General features: G+C 41.6%; 1 protein-coding gene across 1 annotated transcript; it reads left to right on the forward strand.

Annotated features, from left to right (window-relative positions):
- The first annotated feature begins 623 nt into the window (after nucleotides 1–623).
- rbms1a (RNA binding motif, single stranded interacting protein 1a) lies at nucleotides 624–15,067 on the forward strand. Its single transcript, XM_079217134.1, has 14 exons — nucleotides 624–853; nucleotides 2,935–3,077; nucleotides 5,155–5,213; nucleotides 6,297–6,388; nucleotides 7,446–7,603; nucleotides 8,341–8,420; nucleotides 8,534–8,634; nucleotides 9,084–9,133; nucleotides 9,224–9,314; nucleotides 11,055–11,105; nucleotides 11,869–11,970; nucleotides 12,304–12,372; nucleotides 12,640–12,714; nucleotides 13,049–15,067. Exons 1-13 carry the CDS (start codon nucleotides 803–805, stop codon nucleotides 12,706–12,708), a joined length of 1,116 nt encoding a protein of 371 aa, XP_079073260.1. The 5' UTR covers nucleotides 624–802; the 3' UTR covers nucleotides 12,709–12,714; nucleotides 13,049–15,067.
- The last annotated feature ends 2,291 nt before the right edge of the window (nucleotides 15,068–17,358 follow it).

The raw sequence follows: 17,358 nt of genomic DNA on the forward strand, positions 1-17,358 counted from the left end.
TAGGAGCAAAAGGCATTTTAATGAATGTTTTTCATTTCCAAATATTTGTTCTGTGTTCTTGTCTTTCAATTCCCGCGCCCTCCCATAGTTGGCTTTACACAGGGAGAGAGTGTGACCTCCAGCCCAGGCCAGACCCTGCTTATATTTCATTGCATCCTGATTCTCTGACATGTAGTGTGTTGGATGGGGGAAGGGTAGGAAGAGGAAGAGGGTGTGTGTGTGTGTATGTATGTGTGCGTGTGTGTGGTTGGAGGAGGTGGGGGTGAAGAATGCTTGGTATGTGCGGACGACAACAACATGAAAGGCGACGAGTGTTCAGCCCGACTGATTGTGCGCCTACAAATCAAACCCAAAAGCACTTTTTACCCGGTTATAACCCGAGCCGCAGACACCACGCGGCTCGACGTGCCTTATTCACGAAAAAACAACCGCCGAGGCGAGTCTGGGAGAGGCGGCCACGCAGTTTATTTGATGTGGAACACCCTGCAGAGGCGGAGATGGTTTGGTCTGTAGTAGGTGGGACTGCCGAGCGGTCTGCAGCAGGACGTCGTAGATCAATGAACCGGACCGAAGGGTTGGTCCATCGCCTGGCGTGCATCTAACTGTATAGATGTGTCAGTGTACCTATGCAGGACCGAGGCTGCTTTTTTTGTACTGTTAACCGGCCCGTTCAGTATGCGGATGTTTTAAACCGACTGGCTATTTCATAGGCTCCGTACACCGCCTGGATTCCGTCTCTAGTGGCTCCTCGTTGCGATTTTCTTTTTGGGGAATTAAAAAATAATAATATATAACCTCCAGGATGATCTTTGCAAACACGGGCAACCCGCTGAAGACAGCCACTCGTAAACAGGTAGGCCAAACTCGCACGTTGGTTTATTTTATTATTATTATTATTTTTATTTTTATTTTCTGCCTCCCCCCACTCACGGCCCCCCATAATTGAGGCGGCGTTTGGCTAAACGGGCTGTGTAATAGCAGCCACAAATGACATTGGGAAGCCCTTTCTGGCTTTCATATGGCACATGTGCGTTTATACCTAACCCCTTAAGACCAAAAATGAATAGAATTCTATAAAAATAAAAAAAATAGATCCACCTCTCTCAGCCGACTTGTCAAAGGGGAAGCTGATCCTCTGATCGGCTAAACATGGAGAGATAAACCAGCTGCTGGCCCGATCCATAGCGCCACAACCGGGATTTTAATTATTATGTCCATATAACCTTGTTTGCCCAGCCACTCGCCCCCCTCTGGTCAATATGCATGGCGGTTATTGTAGTCCATTTTATAGATTAATGCCTCCTGGGCGAATCCAGTGAGAGCGGGAGAGTGTAGTGTAATGTAATGTATGTCAGTGTGCTGGAGTGAACTGTGCTGCCTGCATCTGTCACCGTGACCTCTCAGGTGAAGGAAAAAGGTAATTGAAGGCAGTGCCCCTTTGCTTTCCCATCACACCTTTTCATAAAGATGGAAAATGGGAATAGAAAGCAGGCGGCAGAGGTGAGAGGCAGCTGCTGTTCTAACCTCTGATGATGGAAATGTGAGCCTTGTGTCATATAAAGTAGATTGAGCCTGCAGCCTATAGGATCCCGAATATCCACCTTTCAGATTAAACTGTAATATGTATCCGTCAGAGGGCACCGTATATATGACTTTGAGGAGGGGAATCTGAAACCAGCCACATGAGTCCCTGCAGGGAGGCGGCGAATGAGTTTTCAGTGTAGGCGTAACACAGGTTTTGTCTGCTATAAGGTGCGATGATGCCTCTGTGAAATGGACCACCGTAGCTGCCCTCTAATGGAGTAGGAGTATTGTCTCGGAGGCCCGATGTGAACCCATGACGATCTCAAACAAAGTTAGCGTGGTAATTGCACACCAGCAGAAATATAAGGCCGCTACTGGAAGGCACAGCAGGCCGAACAGAGGTTCCTGCCCCAGCAATCGATTCTTTATCCATTTGATGAGAACTGTGCTGAATAGCTCAGTGGTTCTTGTTGGCATGGCTGTGGTTGTATCCATGGCTTTTGGCTCTTGGAGTGGATTGTCCTTTGGTTATGGACAGATGGTGCAATTCTTCTATGCTTTGTCTTTGATCTGATCTGGAGAGGGTTTGGGGTTGCTGGGAGCTATTTTAATGAATGAGTTAGGGGAAGGAAGTGCTTTGCAGGGCAGTGCCGCATGGTTTGGCTCACAAGAATGAGGAAAGCTGTAGGTTTCCGACAAACACTACAGCGGGATGTAAGACGTGAGCACAGATTTAATCACATTGGGATTCATAAAGGCCTGCATACAAGTATAGATATAGCTCAATGTACTCTGTGGTATGATGGTGGACAGAGTCCCTTTTTTACAACAACCAGGAGCCTAAAGGTCTCACCTAGCTGCCACCCAGACCCTGACAGTGATGGAAGAAGTAATCAACTCATTTATTTAAGTACAAGTAAAAAATACTCCATTGCAATTAAATGTCCTGCATTTTAAACGTTACTCACAAAGCAAATGGATTCAAAATGCAGTGTGTTTTAATTTTTCAATGTGAAGCTAATTTGAGGTACTTCCTACACTACTGCGCACAGTATTAGTAAAGCATTGCATCATAATTCATAAGCCCATTGTGTGTTTTTATGTGTGTGCCATATAAAGTGAGTAAAAACTACAATATACCTTAGAATTACACTGAAGTACAGTACTTCAGTGAAGGTACTTCCACTACTGGAACCCTCAGGCGTGTCACAATGGAGAGGAACCGCAGCTGCGTTGGCTGCTAAACTGATCATTTATTGCAGCATGTACATGTACTGGCCCCTCAATGTGTTTCTGCATTTTGGTTCTGCACAGACGATAAAAAAAGCTCTTGTGATCACTGTTGACCTGGGTTTGAATTAGATTATCTAGCTCCCATATGCTTCCTAACAGTGGGTTTCCTGTGTGCAGTCCTACCCCATGACTCCGTCCAGTCCCAGCAGCAGCAGCAACAGCAGCAGCACAGGCCTGGAGCAGCTCAGCAAAACCAACCTGTACATCCGTGGCCTGCCTCCTGCTACGACAGACCTGGACCTGGTCAAACTCTGTCACCAGTAAGTTAACACGCACACACACACGCACACACACACACACACACGCACGCACGCACACACACATGCAGTTTGAGCATCACAAGTATGCTAATGTGTGTGCACACCAGTTTTTTGTCATTGATATGCTTGTTTGCCAGAAAAGGGGGCTAAAAGCAGGCTTGAGATATCGCATACCGACGTCATTCCTGTCGGATGTGACGAAGGTCCTTCCTGACCACAGGCACAAATTGTACAACAATGCAGTCTGTCAAACTTGCTGTTATATTTTAGTTGCACATATAAGGTAATGAAGCTATTAATACATGTTTTTTGGAAATTAACTCTTAATTCTATGAAGTATCTTGACACCTATTTGCTTTCTTGCCAAGAGTTAAATGAGTAATTTGATACCACTCTCATGTGTGTACGATAAGCGGGAAGCTAACAGCCAGGGGGCGGTTAGCATAGCTTAGCACAACGACAGGAAAGGGGGGAGAATCAGCTAGCGCCTTTTTAAAACAACATGTACATTTTAACCTTTTAGTTTTTGTAATGTTAAGTAGTCTTAGAGGACTGATAATGTCAGGTATACTTGATTACCTTTGGACAGGGCCATGCAGGCTGTTTCCCCACATTTCAGGTCTTCGTGCTATGCTAAGCTATCCAGCTGCAGGCTTTTGCTTCACATTTACTGCACAGATATGAGAGTGGTATCAAACTTCTCATCTAAATTTGGCAAGAAAACTAAAATGTGAATTATTTGAAAATACAATTTTAATTACTCATGGTTTTCAATAGTGTCTAAGATTAGAACATGTACTAAATAAAATGAACTATTTTGCATATAACCGGCTGTAGGTAAAGAAATGTAATTGAAATGTGACAAACAAAAATGCAGACTGTGTGCAGTTTTATTGCCAAATTATGAATCTTGGCATTTGAAGGCACACACTGGTTTAACCATAGTGTACTCTGACATAAAATGCTCCAACCATAGCTCCATAAACAGAAACACACACGCACACATGGAAAAAGTCTTGGCTCAACTGTGGAATGTGAAGTGGACTGCAAAAATGATAGTTTTTTTCCTTAAAAAAAAGAAAAGTGAGTCATGTAAAGCGGTGAACATGTTCGATACTTGATACTATAGGCGTCAGTCTGAGTGGTTAGTGTGGTGGATGCCATAATTAGTGGAGTTTTGTCTCCTCTCTTTCCCTCCGAATCACAAACATATGGAGAGAGGCATTCAGCCATGTAACCAGCAGCAGCAGCAGCAGCAGCTGTTTGTGTCCTGTTTGCTTGTGTTTTGTTCATGATGTTCCCAATGGTGTTTGCCAGCACAAAGCAGAAATGAAAGCACTTTTCATAGCAACAAGGTCTGAATGGTGATGTAAGCTCGGCATTCAGTCTGTATGTTGTGAGCTCTCACATAGTGGCTCACAGCTTGTGCCACAGTTAGGGCATTAACAAACCACTATTTTGATACTTGAATAATTGATTTGTTATTTAAACGGATGAAAAACTTTTTGGGGGGATTATGAATTACACAATAACTCAATGGAATTTGTTCGCTGACAATACAAGTTGATACTTTGTTCAAAAATACGTCAGGAACTCTCCGCAGTAGCATTCTCCAGCCATGAAAGTCACCGTTCACTTCAGACTCGCTACACCTCACCAACTAATTCATTATTTAATTTGTTTGCAACTAATTTGGTCATCCACTTTTGTCACCTTTGTTGATTTTAGTGGTCGCACCCCTCGTCAGAGTTCAGCTTGAGTTTGAAGTCTGAGACAAAGCAAAGCCTGAAATGTCGACACTGGATTCTTAGTGTTTGGTAACATGTAGGAGAGAAAAGCGATGTACAGTATATGCCTCTGAAATATGAATATCAGTCTTTATTATTTTCATTAGTTGTTCTTCTTTGCTTGCGTCCACATTAACAATACATCATGACAAATCCCAGGCAATTAAGAGACATTTTTCATCAAATACTATCACCTATGGCACTTGTTTATTAATGATATATCAATTATATTTAATATTTTTATCAAGCAGAGTTATTTGTGAATCATCTGAATGTTGATGTGTGCACAGGTATGGCAAGATTCAGTCAGCAAAGGCAATCCTGGACAAGACAACCAACAAATGTAAAGGTCAGTATTGTTATTAGCTTTGCAGCCGTCACTTATCAGGGCTGCACGATTAGAAAACATTTATATTTAGCAATATTGCTTCAGTGCTGGAACATATCTCCAATGCATGTTTAAGTACTGTGGTTTTCAGCTGCTGTTCAAAAGTATCTCACCAGTTACTTTTGCATTTTGCACTACATTTTATGCTATATACTTTTATGACAGCACACTTGTAAAATATGGAAACATATCCTGTCATTTTAGATTTTAGATTTTTGAATACATTTCAGACCCTCCAGGCAGCATTCATTTCCACAGTGTATGGAAATTAATTTTTTAAGAGACTTTATAATTCACTTGGGTTGGGTAATCCATCAGTGCGAACATGAACAGTCAATGTGTCCGCTATTATTTTGCTCAAACTTGTTATGTCGTTGCACGGCACTGCAGCTGAAAGTGCAGCTTGATTTACAAATTCTGCACTGCAATACAATGCGATGAAAACAGAAGTTTGACTAAAACAAAAGCAGATTACGATGGATTACTTAATTTAAGAAGATTTAGAGTCTCTACACAGAGATTTTCACACATTATGGAGACCAATGAGTGACTGGACGATGGTATAACATGTACAAAAATCAGAAATGCCACGGTATGCTGTGGATAATAGTGCTAAGGGGAGGCAAAGTGTGTGTATTTTGTCATAAATCCGGTTAAATGTAGATGCTGGTTTGGCAAAAAAAAAAAAAAAGACACTTTTGTACAGATACAAGCTATAACATGTTAATAAGTGAGCTTTAGAGGCGCTGGTATATCTTAGACACAGCGAGCTGTTTCCCCGTCTCCAATCTTGATGCTAACCAGCTGCTCCCTTCAGCTTCACAGTTACCACACAAACATGAGAGTGGTATCAAATTGAGAAATCTAAATTGTGTTTCATGATTGATAACATAAAACATACCTTGCGATGTTCACAGTAATAAACAATAAAAATCGATAAATATGTCCCACCACTCAGTAATAGTGATAGTACAAAATGTACAATAGATGGTCGCTCTTATTTTTTAGCGACTGTTCATATGAATATCGTTCCACCAACTACAGGATACGGCTTTGTGGACTTTGATAGCCCGGCGGCTGCTTTAAAGGCAGTGCATGCTCTGAAAACCAGCGGCATACAGGCCCAGATGGCCAAGGTGAGTTTGGTGCATGCATGTGTGTGCATGTGTTTGTATGCGTGTGTGTGTGTGCATATTTGTCTTGGTCGTGAACATCTCTGTGGGGTTATGCTTCTCTAATGCACGCATGTGTCCGGTGTGTGCTGGAGAATGACATTAGACTGGTCACATGACCTCAGCTGACAAGCTGTTCTTCCCGTGACCCCATTTACTTTCACTGTAAAACCAGATGTCACCTCCCTCCCTGCCAAATAACCGTCAGTCAGTGTGACACGTTACACACAAGACCACCAGCCCACACACTGACACACCATCCTGGTGAGGTTGCCCTGTGTAGATGGAACACATTTTATTATTTGTTCTTTACCAGTATTATTACTTTGTCACTGAGTGTTAACAATTATCATTCATGCATACTGATGCCTGCATTTCTGCAGCGAAGCGCTATAGCAACAGCACTGCTGCTTTGAGCCAGTCTTGATCCTCTGTGACTAATTCAAAGTAACCAGTTTTTCATTTTTCAAAAATATTTTTAGACGACAAACAGGGTGTTTACTGCATCACATCTGTGATTTTTGAGCAGCGGAAATGGTCCGGATCATTTGATTTCTTTCAGTCCCTTCCCTTTTCCCAGCCCCGCTGTCCCAGCTTGTGTTGTTGTGCTTAAATTCATTGGTGAGAGACATTCATTGATGAGGGGTTGCTCTCATGAGACCCGCATGTAGCTGCTCTGTTTGGAACAAACACGGCTGAACACAGTTTGTGTGTTGCGGTAGCTAGGTTACGCTGCCCTCCTGCTGTTTCTAGGGAAGACCGTAGAGGCGCTGAGCTGCTGCACGCTGCATGAAGTGTGTTTCTGTGGGTGTGGGGAGGAGAGCGTATTCATGTTTGTTAAACCAAATGTCGTCTTCTATCCCTCAACCATACTTAAGTCTCAAAACCCCCTGATCCATACAGACATGATCCATTTATCCGTGGTTCTCTTAAAAACGATTCTCTCTCAGGTCACATGCAAAACAAACTACAAAATAAAAACATGACATCCTACGCACTTCTTCTTTTCCATCTTCATTAGCAACAGGAGCAGGACCCCACAAATCTGTACATTTCCAACTTGCCCCTGTCTGTGGACGAGAAAGAGTTGGAGAACATGCTGCAGCCCTTCGGCCAGGTCGTCTCCACGCGGATCCTCCGGGACTACAGCGGCAACAGCCGAGGCGTGGGCTTTGCCAGGTTGGTCGCAGTAGTCATCCTTTCTCTCTTTAAAGGAGCGGTCGAATACACTTTCAGCTGTGAAGATAAATAATGGCCTAATACCAAACTACCACTTAAAAGATTTTTTTGTTGCAATGCTGCTGTGTAGCTACTGTTCAAGTATAATGAAAGCTCAATTAAAATGTAATCAATTTAAGAGGCTGTGAACATTTGCAACACATTCATTACTATTACAGTACGTTTGTGACATAATATACAACACAATAAATCACTGGCGGACTAGTTTCATTTGAAATTAAGGCGCAACTGAAACTATATTCACTCTTGCATCTGTGAGCTCCACAGTCCAACCTATGAACCAGTCAGTCATGCCCAGTTGTCTGTGCAGGACCTGCTTCAGTGTTTACTCTGCTATAAGTACGTTTGTAAAAGAAAACAGTGGAAGTGTTTGTGTGGACGTTTGCGATCCTCAAAATAACGTTCTCACAGAAGCTTGCATTTGAATTAAATTGACAAACCTGCTATTGTTTGGAAGTCAAATGAAGACAAGCTCCCATTCATACGCAGCCGCGTGTATTTGTGTAGGTACGTTTATAACTGAACGTGAACCAGCATTAACATGAGGGAGGGACATTTGTGCTCATCTTTTATTTGAAGGGGCTCGGCGCCTTAAAATACCATATTGATTTTTTTTTACTGAAGATCGTCTCTGTGATTTGATGACGAGTCTTTTCTTTGTTTTCTCCCCTGGTCAGGATGGACACAACAGAGCAGTGTAACGCCGTCATCTCCCACTTCAATGGGAAGTTCATCAAGATCGCTTCTGGAGCTCTGGGTAGGAGCAAATTCCACCTTTCTGTTCATGTTCCCTGCGATGAAAAACTGCAGAGGCGCTGATGATTGATTGCTTGAGTGTTGATACGCTGTTGTTTTGTGCTTCGCCCCCAGCTCCCTCTCAGCCCTTGCTGTGTAAGTTTGCAGACAGTCAGAGGAAGAAACATGCTCACAGCGGATTTGTTCCCAATGGACAGGCAGGGGATCTCAGACTAGTATGTATCAGCTACCGTCCAACATGTATTTGAACCTTTTGCCCACTCTGTGTGATGAAAATGAATGAAATGAATTACATTTTATTATTGTGTAATGCATCAAACTATGCTCGTTTCTTAAAGAAAAAAAAAGTCTTTTCCCAATGAGATATTTGGACATTCATGGATTCACAAATCCCTGGCAAAAAAATTGCGTTACAATCAGAATTTTTGATTTTTGATGATCTGCACAGTATGTTTTGTCGAGCCATTTCATGGAAAATGAACACTCCTCAATGCTTATTAGTTTTATATGTTAAAGAAAATGAGAAAACAAAGTAATATTTTCTCAATGCGTTATACCCAATATAAATAAAAAAGTGTTCAAATGCATTGATTATTATTTCACATGGTTTCAGTTGTTGCGATACAAGATGCAAATATATAACCACATCATTTCCTCACCTTAGGGTGCAATGACTCTTACCTATGACCCCTCCTCAGCAGCTATACAGAACGGGTGAGTTGCACTACACATCATGACACAATTGTACTTCTAACTATACTCAGAACTCCTGAGCTTTATTTTGCAATACTGTCTGTTTCCCAGGTACTACCCTTCTCCATACCAAGTGGGCAACAGGATAATGACTGTGCAGCCTGCGATGTCTCCCTACATGTCTCCAGTCTCTGCTTACCAGGTACTGCAGAACGGCCAAGAACTGGATTTAGATCCTCTCTGTCTTTCTCTGTGTCTCTCCTCCTTCTGTTGCATTTGAGGTAATGGCGTGTGGACAGTGGGTTAGGGTGTATTTTTGCCTGTGTGTGGGTTGTACAGGTGCTATAAATGTAAGAATAGGTTTTGAAAGCTGCCCTGTGCTGCCGCACATTTCGGCAGCTCCATGTGGCGGTGGATGATCGTTTGATTTTTTTGTATTTTTCTTTAGTTTGAAGAGCTTGGTCATCCAGAATTCAATATGACAGTAAGCTTAGTAAAATAAACAAACTCCTCTTTTCCAGCAGATGCATGTTCTTCTGAGTTACGCTTTCTCTGAAATAAATGTTTTGAGAAGTGTTTTGTAATATTTCACCCATAACTTTTGATTAATTACTTTCTGTGCATCAGAAACACGTCCGCATGCAGACAAGATCCGTCTTTTGAATTATGATGTATTAATTTGCACATGAGGGTTGAGTCTGAGGCGTTCTGGTTTTGAATGCAGCTCTCTACCAGATACTCTTCAGATGGGCCCACAACCTGTTTGGGTCTTGCAGGCCTGTCCGGTCAACATCCCTGTTACGTGGACATTTGATCTCAAGCTCACGGTAATAGGCTCAGATGTTCTCTTTGTGCCGTTTCTACATTTGGTGAGACACCTGCAGAGTCCATCGGCGACCCGGCACCTCAAGGGCTCTGCTACTATGAACACTTTCTGTGTGAGCTTTCTTGTGTTTGAACGTACCAATCCATAACTAATAATGACGTCTACAAAGGCTCACCTTTTATGCTTTATGAGAAGGGAGTCCAACTATGTCCAGTTGGTATCTTTCACCCACCCCCCCCACCCCCTCCATTTAACAAACACCTGCGTCTTCCCTAGTCCTGCCCGTGGCACAATGGGCCTTGCACCTGATACCTTCTGCCTTGATGGTTTGTCGAAGTGGCTACAAAGACCTGAGGTTCAAAGGTTGGCAGCCCAAGAGCCCTCTGGTGGACACCAGCAGTGAGGGAAGCTGTAAAGATATATATATATATATATATATATATATATATATATATATATATATATATATATATATATATATATATATGTTTTAAAATAAAAGAGTCTTTAAAAGCTTGGTTGCCACAGGTGATGGACTTAGGCCAAGGAGGTGACATATATTATAGCTACATGTACAAAAGCAGAGTATGGGACATGGTTGGGGGAAAAAGAGCTACCAGGATCACCTTCTGCCAGCTTTAAAGAAGTTCTAGAGAACCATTGAGCACCTCGGGAGGGGGAGGCAGGGCCTGAACTGGAGTTATTGTTTGGAGGTCGAAGAAGATCTTTATTCAAGTCCTAATCAAACATATTGTCAGATCCATGGAGTTTGGAGGCTACCTTAAAGGTTCAGGTCATAGGGATAGTTTAAAAGCTCCTTAGCCAACAGAGGGAGAACAGAGGGCCCCAAAAAGCTGGATGCTTTTTTGGGACTGTCATGGTTGATTAATGTCCGTGAGCAGAAATAGTGGCTTCAAAAAGCAAGTAGGATATACAGCATATGCTGATAACAGCCTTGTATTTCTATCCTTGTATTTCTATCAACAACAAAAAAAACTACACTTATTTTATTTCTAAAGTTTGTAACATTAAAGTTTGATTCCAGACACATCAATAACTCTCTCTTTCCATCTGTCTCTCGTTCTGCCTCTCCCTTCCTGTCTGACCCTCCATTAGGTACAGAGTCATTCTTGGGTGGCACATCAACCATATATCATGCAACACCCGGTAAGGGAACAACGGCATTTGCTTCTTCTTTTTTCCTCTTTTTTTTTTTCATACACTCATAGACCACCTCCTATTCTGTGGACAGGAAATGGGTGTGTGGCGCCGCTAGAACGCTGAGCTCTCAGTGTGTGAACTTTAATCAGCCCGTTCTGCTGACACAATCAAAGCAACGCTAAAAGCTTCCCCAAATGTAGGAGGTGGGCAGAGCCGAGACGAGTTCTGGGAAATAGCCCCTGTGTATTTACATGTTGTAAGTGTGTATATGTGTGTGTGTTGGGAGTGTGTATAAAAGAGAAATGGACCAACTAAAAAGACATTCAGCCCCCCCCCCCCCCCCCCCCCCCCCTCCTCCTCCTCCTCCTCCTCCTCCTCCTCCTCCTCCTCCTCCTCCTCCTCCTCCTCACTCTCTGGATCCAGCAGGAAATGCCTGGAGCAGAGACAGTCTTGTGACTCTTTGACTCTTCCAACAGATGGTTTCCAGTGGAACAAGTGTCTCTGCTGATCTGCCCCCTCCCCCACTTTTTACTAGGAAACGGTCTGTTCCCTAAAGGCGTCATGTTTAAAGGAATATACCACATCTGAAAACAGACTAGCGCTGGCAACGTCATACCTTTCGACATATTTTTCATCCGTAGCGAAACCCAGGAGCGTTATAACCCAGGCGTTATTGCGTAATTTGATCAGGTGTTTCATCAGAATCAAGTGATTTTAGTGTGTCGAATCATGTGGTTATCTGGTAAAACTGAGCTGCTTTGTGTTGCAGGGTGCTGTGATGTCTCCCTCTGTGGATCCCTCCATGTCACTGCACCCTTCAGCCATGATTTCTCAGCAGATGGGCCAGCTGTCACTGGGAAACACTGGAGCGGTGAGTGGATTTCTGGGATATCCTAAAATCACACCAGACATTAATTCAATTTAACCTGTGTAGTATGATTAGATGGAAAATGCTGTTAAGTATGAGGACGGAATGTTTAATTTAATGCAAGTTGTATAATGACAGTGATTTACCAGCAGCCCACGAGAAAGTTCTTTCATTGGGACATTTTGCATGGACACTTTATTGTTCATGAGTGATTCAATTATCATTTTTCAAAACAGATTACAGTGTAATGTTCATGTCTTTACTCTCATATCTAACAAAATGTAATACCATTATCACAATTTTTATTTAATTAATTTAATCTTTCTTATCTTGCAGTATATTTCAGCCAACCCTGGTGTCCAGGGAGCTTACATGCCTCAGTATCCTCCCATGCAGGCGGCACCTGTAAGTTTATTCTGTCTTTATCTCAATCATTTTCATTCAAGGCATTCAGCTACATACCGGGCGTTCATTTAACTGTGATTATATCCTAAAACAATTATTGTTTTAGGATAGTACAGCAGTCCATGCCGGTCCAGTCAGCTTCTACTCATAAGGCCTTAAGCTGTTTTTGAAGTGTTCATCCTCTAAAAGCATCAATTATCTTAGTGCAAACACAGTGAAGATAGTTATTATCACGCTCTAAATGAGAGACGCTGTTTTGCTTTTTAGGAAAACGGCACGCCGCAACAAGTGGATTCTTCCAATAACTCGTCTCCTTACAGTCAACTCAGCAAGTAATCACAGGTACGCTGTAGTTTATGAATGCAAGTCATCTGATATGAAGGCCAGCAAGTTGTTAACTTTAGCAACTTGACTGCCACATAAGTTAAAAACACCACTTTCTAATAAGACGCCAAGTACTTGCCTAGTGAATGGTTAAAGAATCAGTTACTAAGGCTTTATAGATCTCTTATAAACCAATAATAAGAATAATTTGTACCACAATGTAAAAGGTTACAGTTTTTTAAATCTGTATACAGGGTGCCTGTGTAGGTCAAAGATAGCAAGATCCAATGCTGCCGTTCATCATCGTTTATAGTTTTCATTCCCTATGCTTTCTGTGTCTGTTTATTTGAAGGCTATAGATTCCCGCTCTGTGAGCCAGAGGGCAGGTGGGAGGTTGCCGACGACATCACAGTGGTAACAGCCACCGCCTTCTCTGATTGGACCAGATAAATGAACTTTTTTGCACAGCCCCGACGTTTGTGGTGAAAAAATTGAGGACAGTGCAAATGGACTCAAGCAGTTGGCTAATCATAGAGAAAAAAAAAAGATTTATTTTGATAAGAAACAACATGCTCTTCTTTTTCTCTTTTTTCGAGGATTCTCAAACAAATGCCAGAGGACCCACCCCCACCCCCCCTCTCCCTTCACCCTCCACACTCCTCCCCCAGTATGATGTGATACTATAATGCATGAGATTGAGATAGTTTACCCCCCTCCAAGGTGTCTATGATTTTATAGTTCCTTTAATTGTGATCTATGAAGAAGAAAAAAAATGCAAAACTTGTTTGCACTGACGTTTAAAGTTTCAGAATATCTTCATTTTGGTTTTCAATATTGCCACAGAAACAGCTTACAAAATCCATTCATGTTCAACTGCACTAGACAGCTGATAGAGAGGACCATTTTATTAGGGAATTAATTAATCTAATATTGGAAAAGGTGCCTTCCTTACGTCACATTCAACATTCTCCAACATTGTTTTCATCGAACTTGATCAGGTGTCATATTTGTATCTGATTGATCAGACGTGTGTGTGAAATGCTTCGCTATCTAGTCTTCTGGTAGCAATAAAGACAATGAGAGTCCCACGGCAATACTGAGAGAAAAAAGAACGGTGACCGTCTCAGAGTAAGGTAATCCCTTATTTTCCCTCTTTCCTTTTTTAGAAAAAAATGAAACAAAGAGCCGTACTTTTATGAAATTACAAGTTTTACACCCAATGGACATCTTTTAAGGAGGGTTATTTTTTCTCTTGTGGTCAGTTTGACCGGTGATCTACCTCATGGTTCTGCTGGAGTCTGCTGGTGTGGGGTTTGCAGGTAAAGCCCCCCTTGTTCACCAGAGTGGACGAAGCAGAACAAAAGCCACGCTCAGGAGCTGGCGAAATAGGACTTCTGCCCGTTGTCTCCCACATGCAGCGTTTCTTTTCCTGATCCGCAAAGAAACATTGTGCTTCGCTTCATCTTTATTTGTCCATGCTTCTGTTCTGGTGTTCCTTCTTTTCTCAACATGATGAGCGCTGTACGGTTGTGAGTAAGACAACGACTAGCTTCTCCTTGAAATAGCTGGTTTTACGATGTGCTTGGAGTAAATGAATGCAGGCCACGTGCATTTAGTTTGCACATTCTTCTGCCTTTGCCATTCTTGACGGATCTTAGCTGACTCACCACGTTCCCTTACCTTTTTCTTGTTTTCCTCAAAACAAAAGAATACTAAAAGCCACTGTCTTTGGTTAAGCTGCTACTCTAAAGCTCTCCAAAAACAACGATTGGATTTAGCCACATTTTGGTCATTTGGTTATACAGCAGCTCAACAGTTTATATCTCGAACCAATTGCATCTCAAATCAAACAATTATGTATGAAGTACTTCAAAACCACAGTATTTCATAAGAATAGGATGGAAGTTGAAATCCCATGACATGTGTTTCAAAGGTTCACTTGTCCCCAAAAAAGATTTGTAAATTATATGAATTCAGGGCCAAACGTGAAAAATAAGTGAGTTTTATCGTTTGCTTTGCTTTTTATTTTTTATTGGTGATTTCTGATGTAAGAAACTCTATACACTACTATGAGACAAGAAGAAAAGGTTAAAGCTGCATGGTCGCAGTGCTTTTGCCCGATCAATAGTACTGTAGCGGTAAATGCTCACCTTTGGAAAATACAAGCGGTAACCTGCTTTTGCCGAGTGTGCTTTCCCATTCTGAACATTTGCTGCTGGGAAAAATGTAAAAAGGAAAAAAAAAAATCTTGTACATGTTATCCTCATTGCTTCCCCCTTCAGCTGATTTTCAAACATTCTTCTCCTTGCTCTCTCCTTTGAAAACATTGGAATAAGAACAATGCTGAATAAAAAGGCTCTTCTCTTTCTCAGACACGACTCCTGTCTCTTTAATTGACTGGTCCTTTCTTTTGCTGCTGCACATTTGTAATGTTGTGTGTTTGGGAGTTGAAAGGATAATTCTGGTGGCATTCTATATTTTCTTAATTGCAATACGGCATTGATGTATCACTGAATATTTTTGCAATCTGTCTGTGGCCCTCAGCCTCAAGCCTATTCAGTCCTATTAACTGGTCACAAATGTATAGTTTACTTTTTTTAATAAAAAGATGAATCATTTCCTAAAATACCTGGCCACTGCAGTTTTAACAAATGTGGTAAACACCACATTTTTGGGGACTACTCTCAGCGGCGCATTAATAAAACATTTGGTGCTCTAATGACTATTTACATCTGCAGGACGTTGGATGTGGGATTATCGTAAAATAAAGGTCTATGTTCATTTTTTAAACTGTTTCTTGGACAATGGAGCTCTATGGCACAAAGGAATTACATATATCAGGCTTTTTGCATTATTAGTAGGATTCATTTAGTGATAGTTTTCATGGGATTGTTCGACTCAGACAATCAGCAGCCTTCTCCCTTTAAGATCAAGCTAATAGATTAATCATGGTGTTCTCCAGCAATTTAGTATAGGTCAAAATCTGCAGAGGAGAGATATCCTGATTTAAAAATCCCTTGTCTTGGTAAAGATACAGAAGTGTTGGATCCCACTTTTTTCTTCTTCTTTTAGATCCTCCCTTCCTGGTAAAAGCTTGCAACTATAAATCTCTGCATCCCCAGTTTATAATCCAGGCTTTCCATTTAAATTCCTCCAAGACAAAGCCAAAATAACCCCAGATGAGATCAGGGGATTGTTTATTTATATATATGTATATAGTTGAACAAACCATATCTAACTGATCCACAAGAGATACTTGGCCCCAGCAACCTGGAGAATACAATACATATCAAGTAGACACCTTTAGTGTCCAGAGATGAAAGGGCTGAGCTGATTATCTAGCAGCAGAGGGCGCTGTGAGCCAAAGATATCCAGCTTTTGAAACAAGAACTGATTTTCAAGCTCAAATAACTATATTGTGGGTCTGATCTTCTGCATGCAATTCATGACGGATCAGATGAGCAACTAGTGCAACATGTGTGTGCTGAAATAGTGCAGACCTCTCATGCACTATTTCAGGCACACAGCCTTTGTAGTTTCACTCCTATGCCGGATCTCCCTTCTTAAGCTGAGACTTAGCGCAGCTGATCCCAGAGACAGAAAGGCACCATGCCCCCATCTCTTGCCAGTCAAAGGGATCAAGATTAGCCATCACACCGACTGTCAGCCCCCAACACATCTCCCCTCCAACCCCAATATACATACATGTACCATGTAGTGCGCGCGCACACACACACGTGTCAATCAAGTGCCTCTTGTGAGGGCATCAGCCCTTTGAAGATAAGATACATGCTATGTAGAGTCCCCCTCTCTTTCCTCTCATCCGCTCTCTGTCTCTCTTTTAATTCTCCACAGCTGAAGTGACACATGGCACTGATCCCTTGAGAAGGGCCAAGGTCAGACTGGGGGCACAGACGTTAAGAGGGGAGGCCTGCTTCAGTATCCAGTGTCATTCATTTAGTGTGATACACGTCAGCAATTCAACACATGGGATGCTTCCTAAAGATGCAGATTGCTGCTGATTGCTGCTCTCCATACTGTCATTTTAAAATTGTTTCAAAAGGGTTCATAATAAAATCATCGAAAGGGTTAAAAGTACAGTACAGAGGCTGCAACTAATGATTATGCTGGTTATTGAATTATTAGCTGAAGATCATTTGTGGAATGTTTGGTCAGTAAAATGTGTTTGTTGCTCACTCTCGGTGGTTGAAGATAACTAATACTCTACAATTATTCAACAGCTATAGTTACTTTACAAAATAAGATTTTTGCTCACAAAACATATTCAGAGCTTATAAAATATGATGCTTTGTTATGAATTAAACTATCCAACAGTATGATACTTTTGAAAATATGAATACATCCTAACAATGTATGTAAATCAACCATGCTGTCATCTGCGTCTTCTTTGTTTCATTCTGTTTACATTTCGTCTTCTAGTTGACAGTAAGTGTCAAATGTGGTAATTTTCCATTTGTAAATTTATGGATTAAATGGTGTTTTATGGGATAAGAAAATGGTTGTAATTGTTAAACTCAATAAAACATTTAAAAATCTATTGGATAATCAACAAAAATGTGTTGTGACAAAGTCATAAACCCGGCTGTTTTTCCAGCTCATGAACCGCTGTCACTCTTTATGGGTTTCTTTTTTTCAATTAGA

Source organism: Taurulus bubalis, assembly GCF_910589615.1.
Source record: "Taurulus bubalis genome assembly, chromosome: 4".
Classification (NCBI taxonomy): domain Eukaryota; kingdom Metazoa; phylum Chordata; class Actinopteri; order Perciformes; family Cottidae; genus Taurulus; species Taurulus bubalis.

Excerpts from the sequence above, each read along its gene's own strand:
- rbms1a (XM_079217134.1), top strand. The coding sequence starts at position 803 with ATGATCTTTGCAAACACGGGCAACCCGCTGAAGACAGCCACTCGTAAA. Across the intron at positions 854-2,934 it reads AGACAGCCACTCGTAAACAG|TCCTACCCCATGACTCCGTC; the intron begins GTAGGCCAAACT and ends TCCTGTGTGCAG. Across the intron at positions 5,214-6,296 it reads GACAACCAACAAATGTAAAG|GATACGGCTTTGTGGACTTT; the intron begins GTCAGTATTGTT and ends CACCAACTACAG.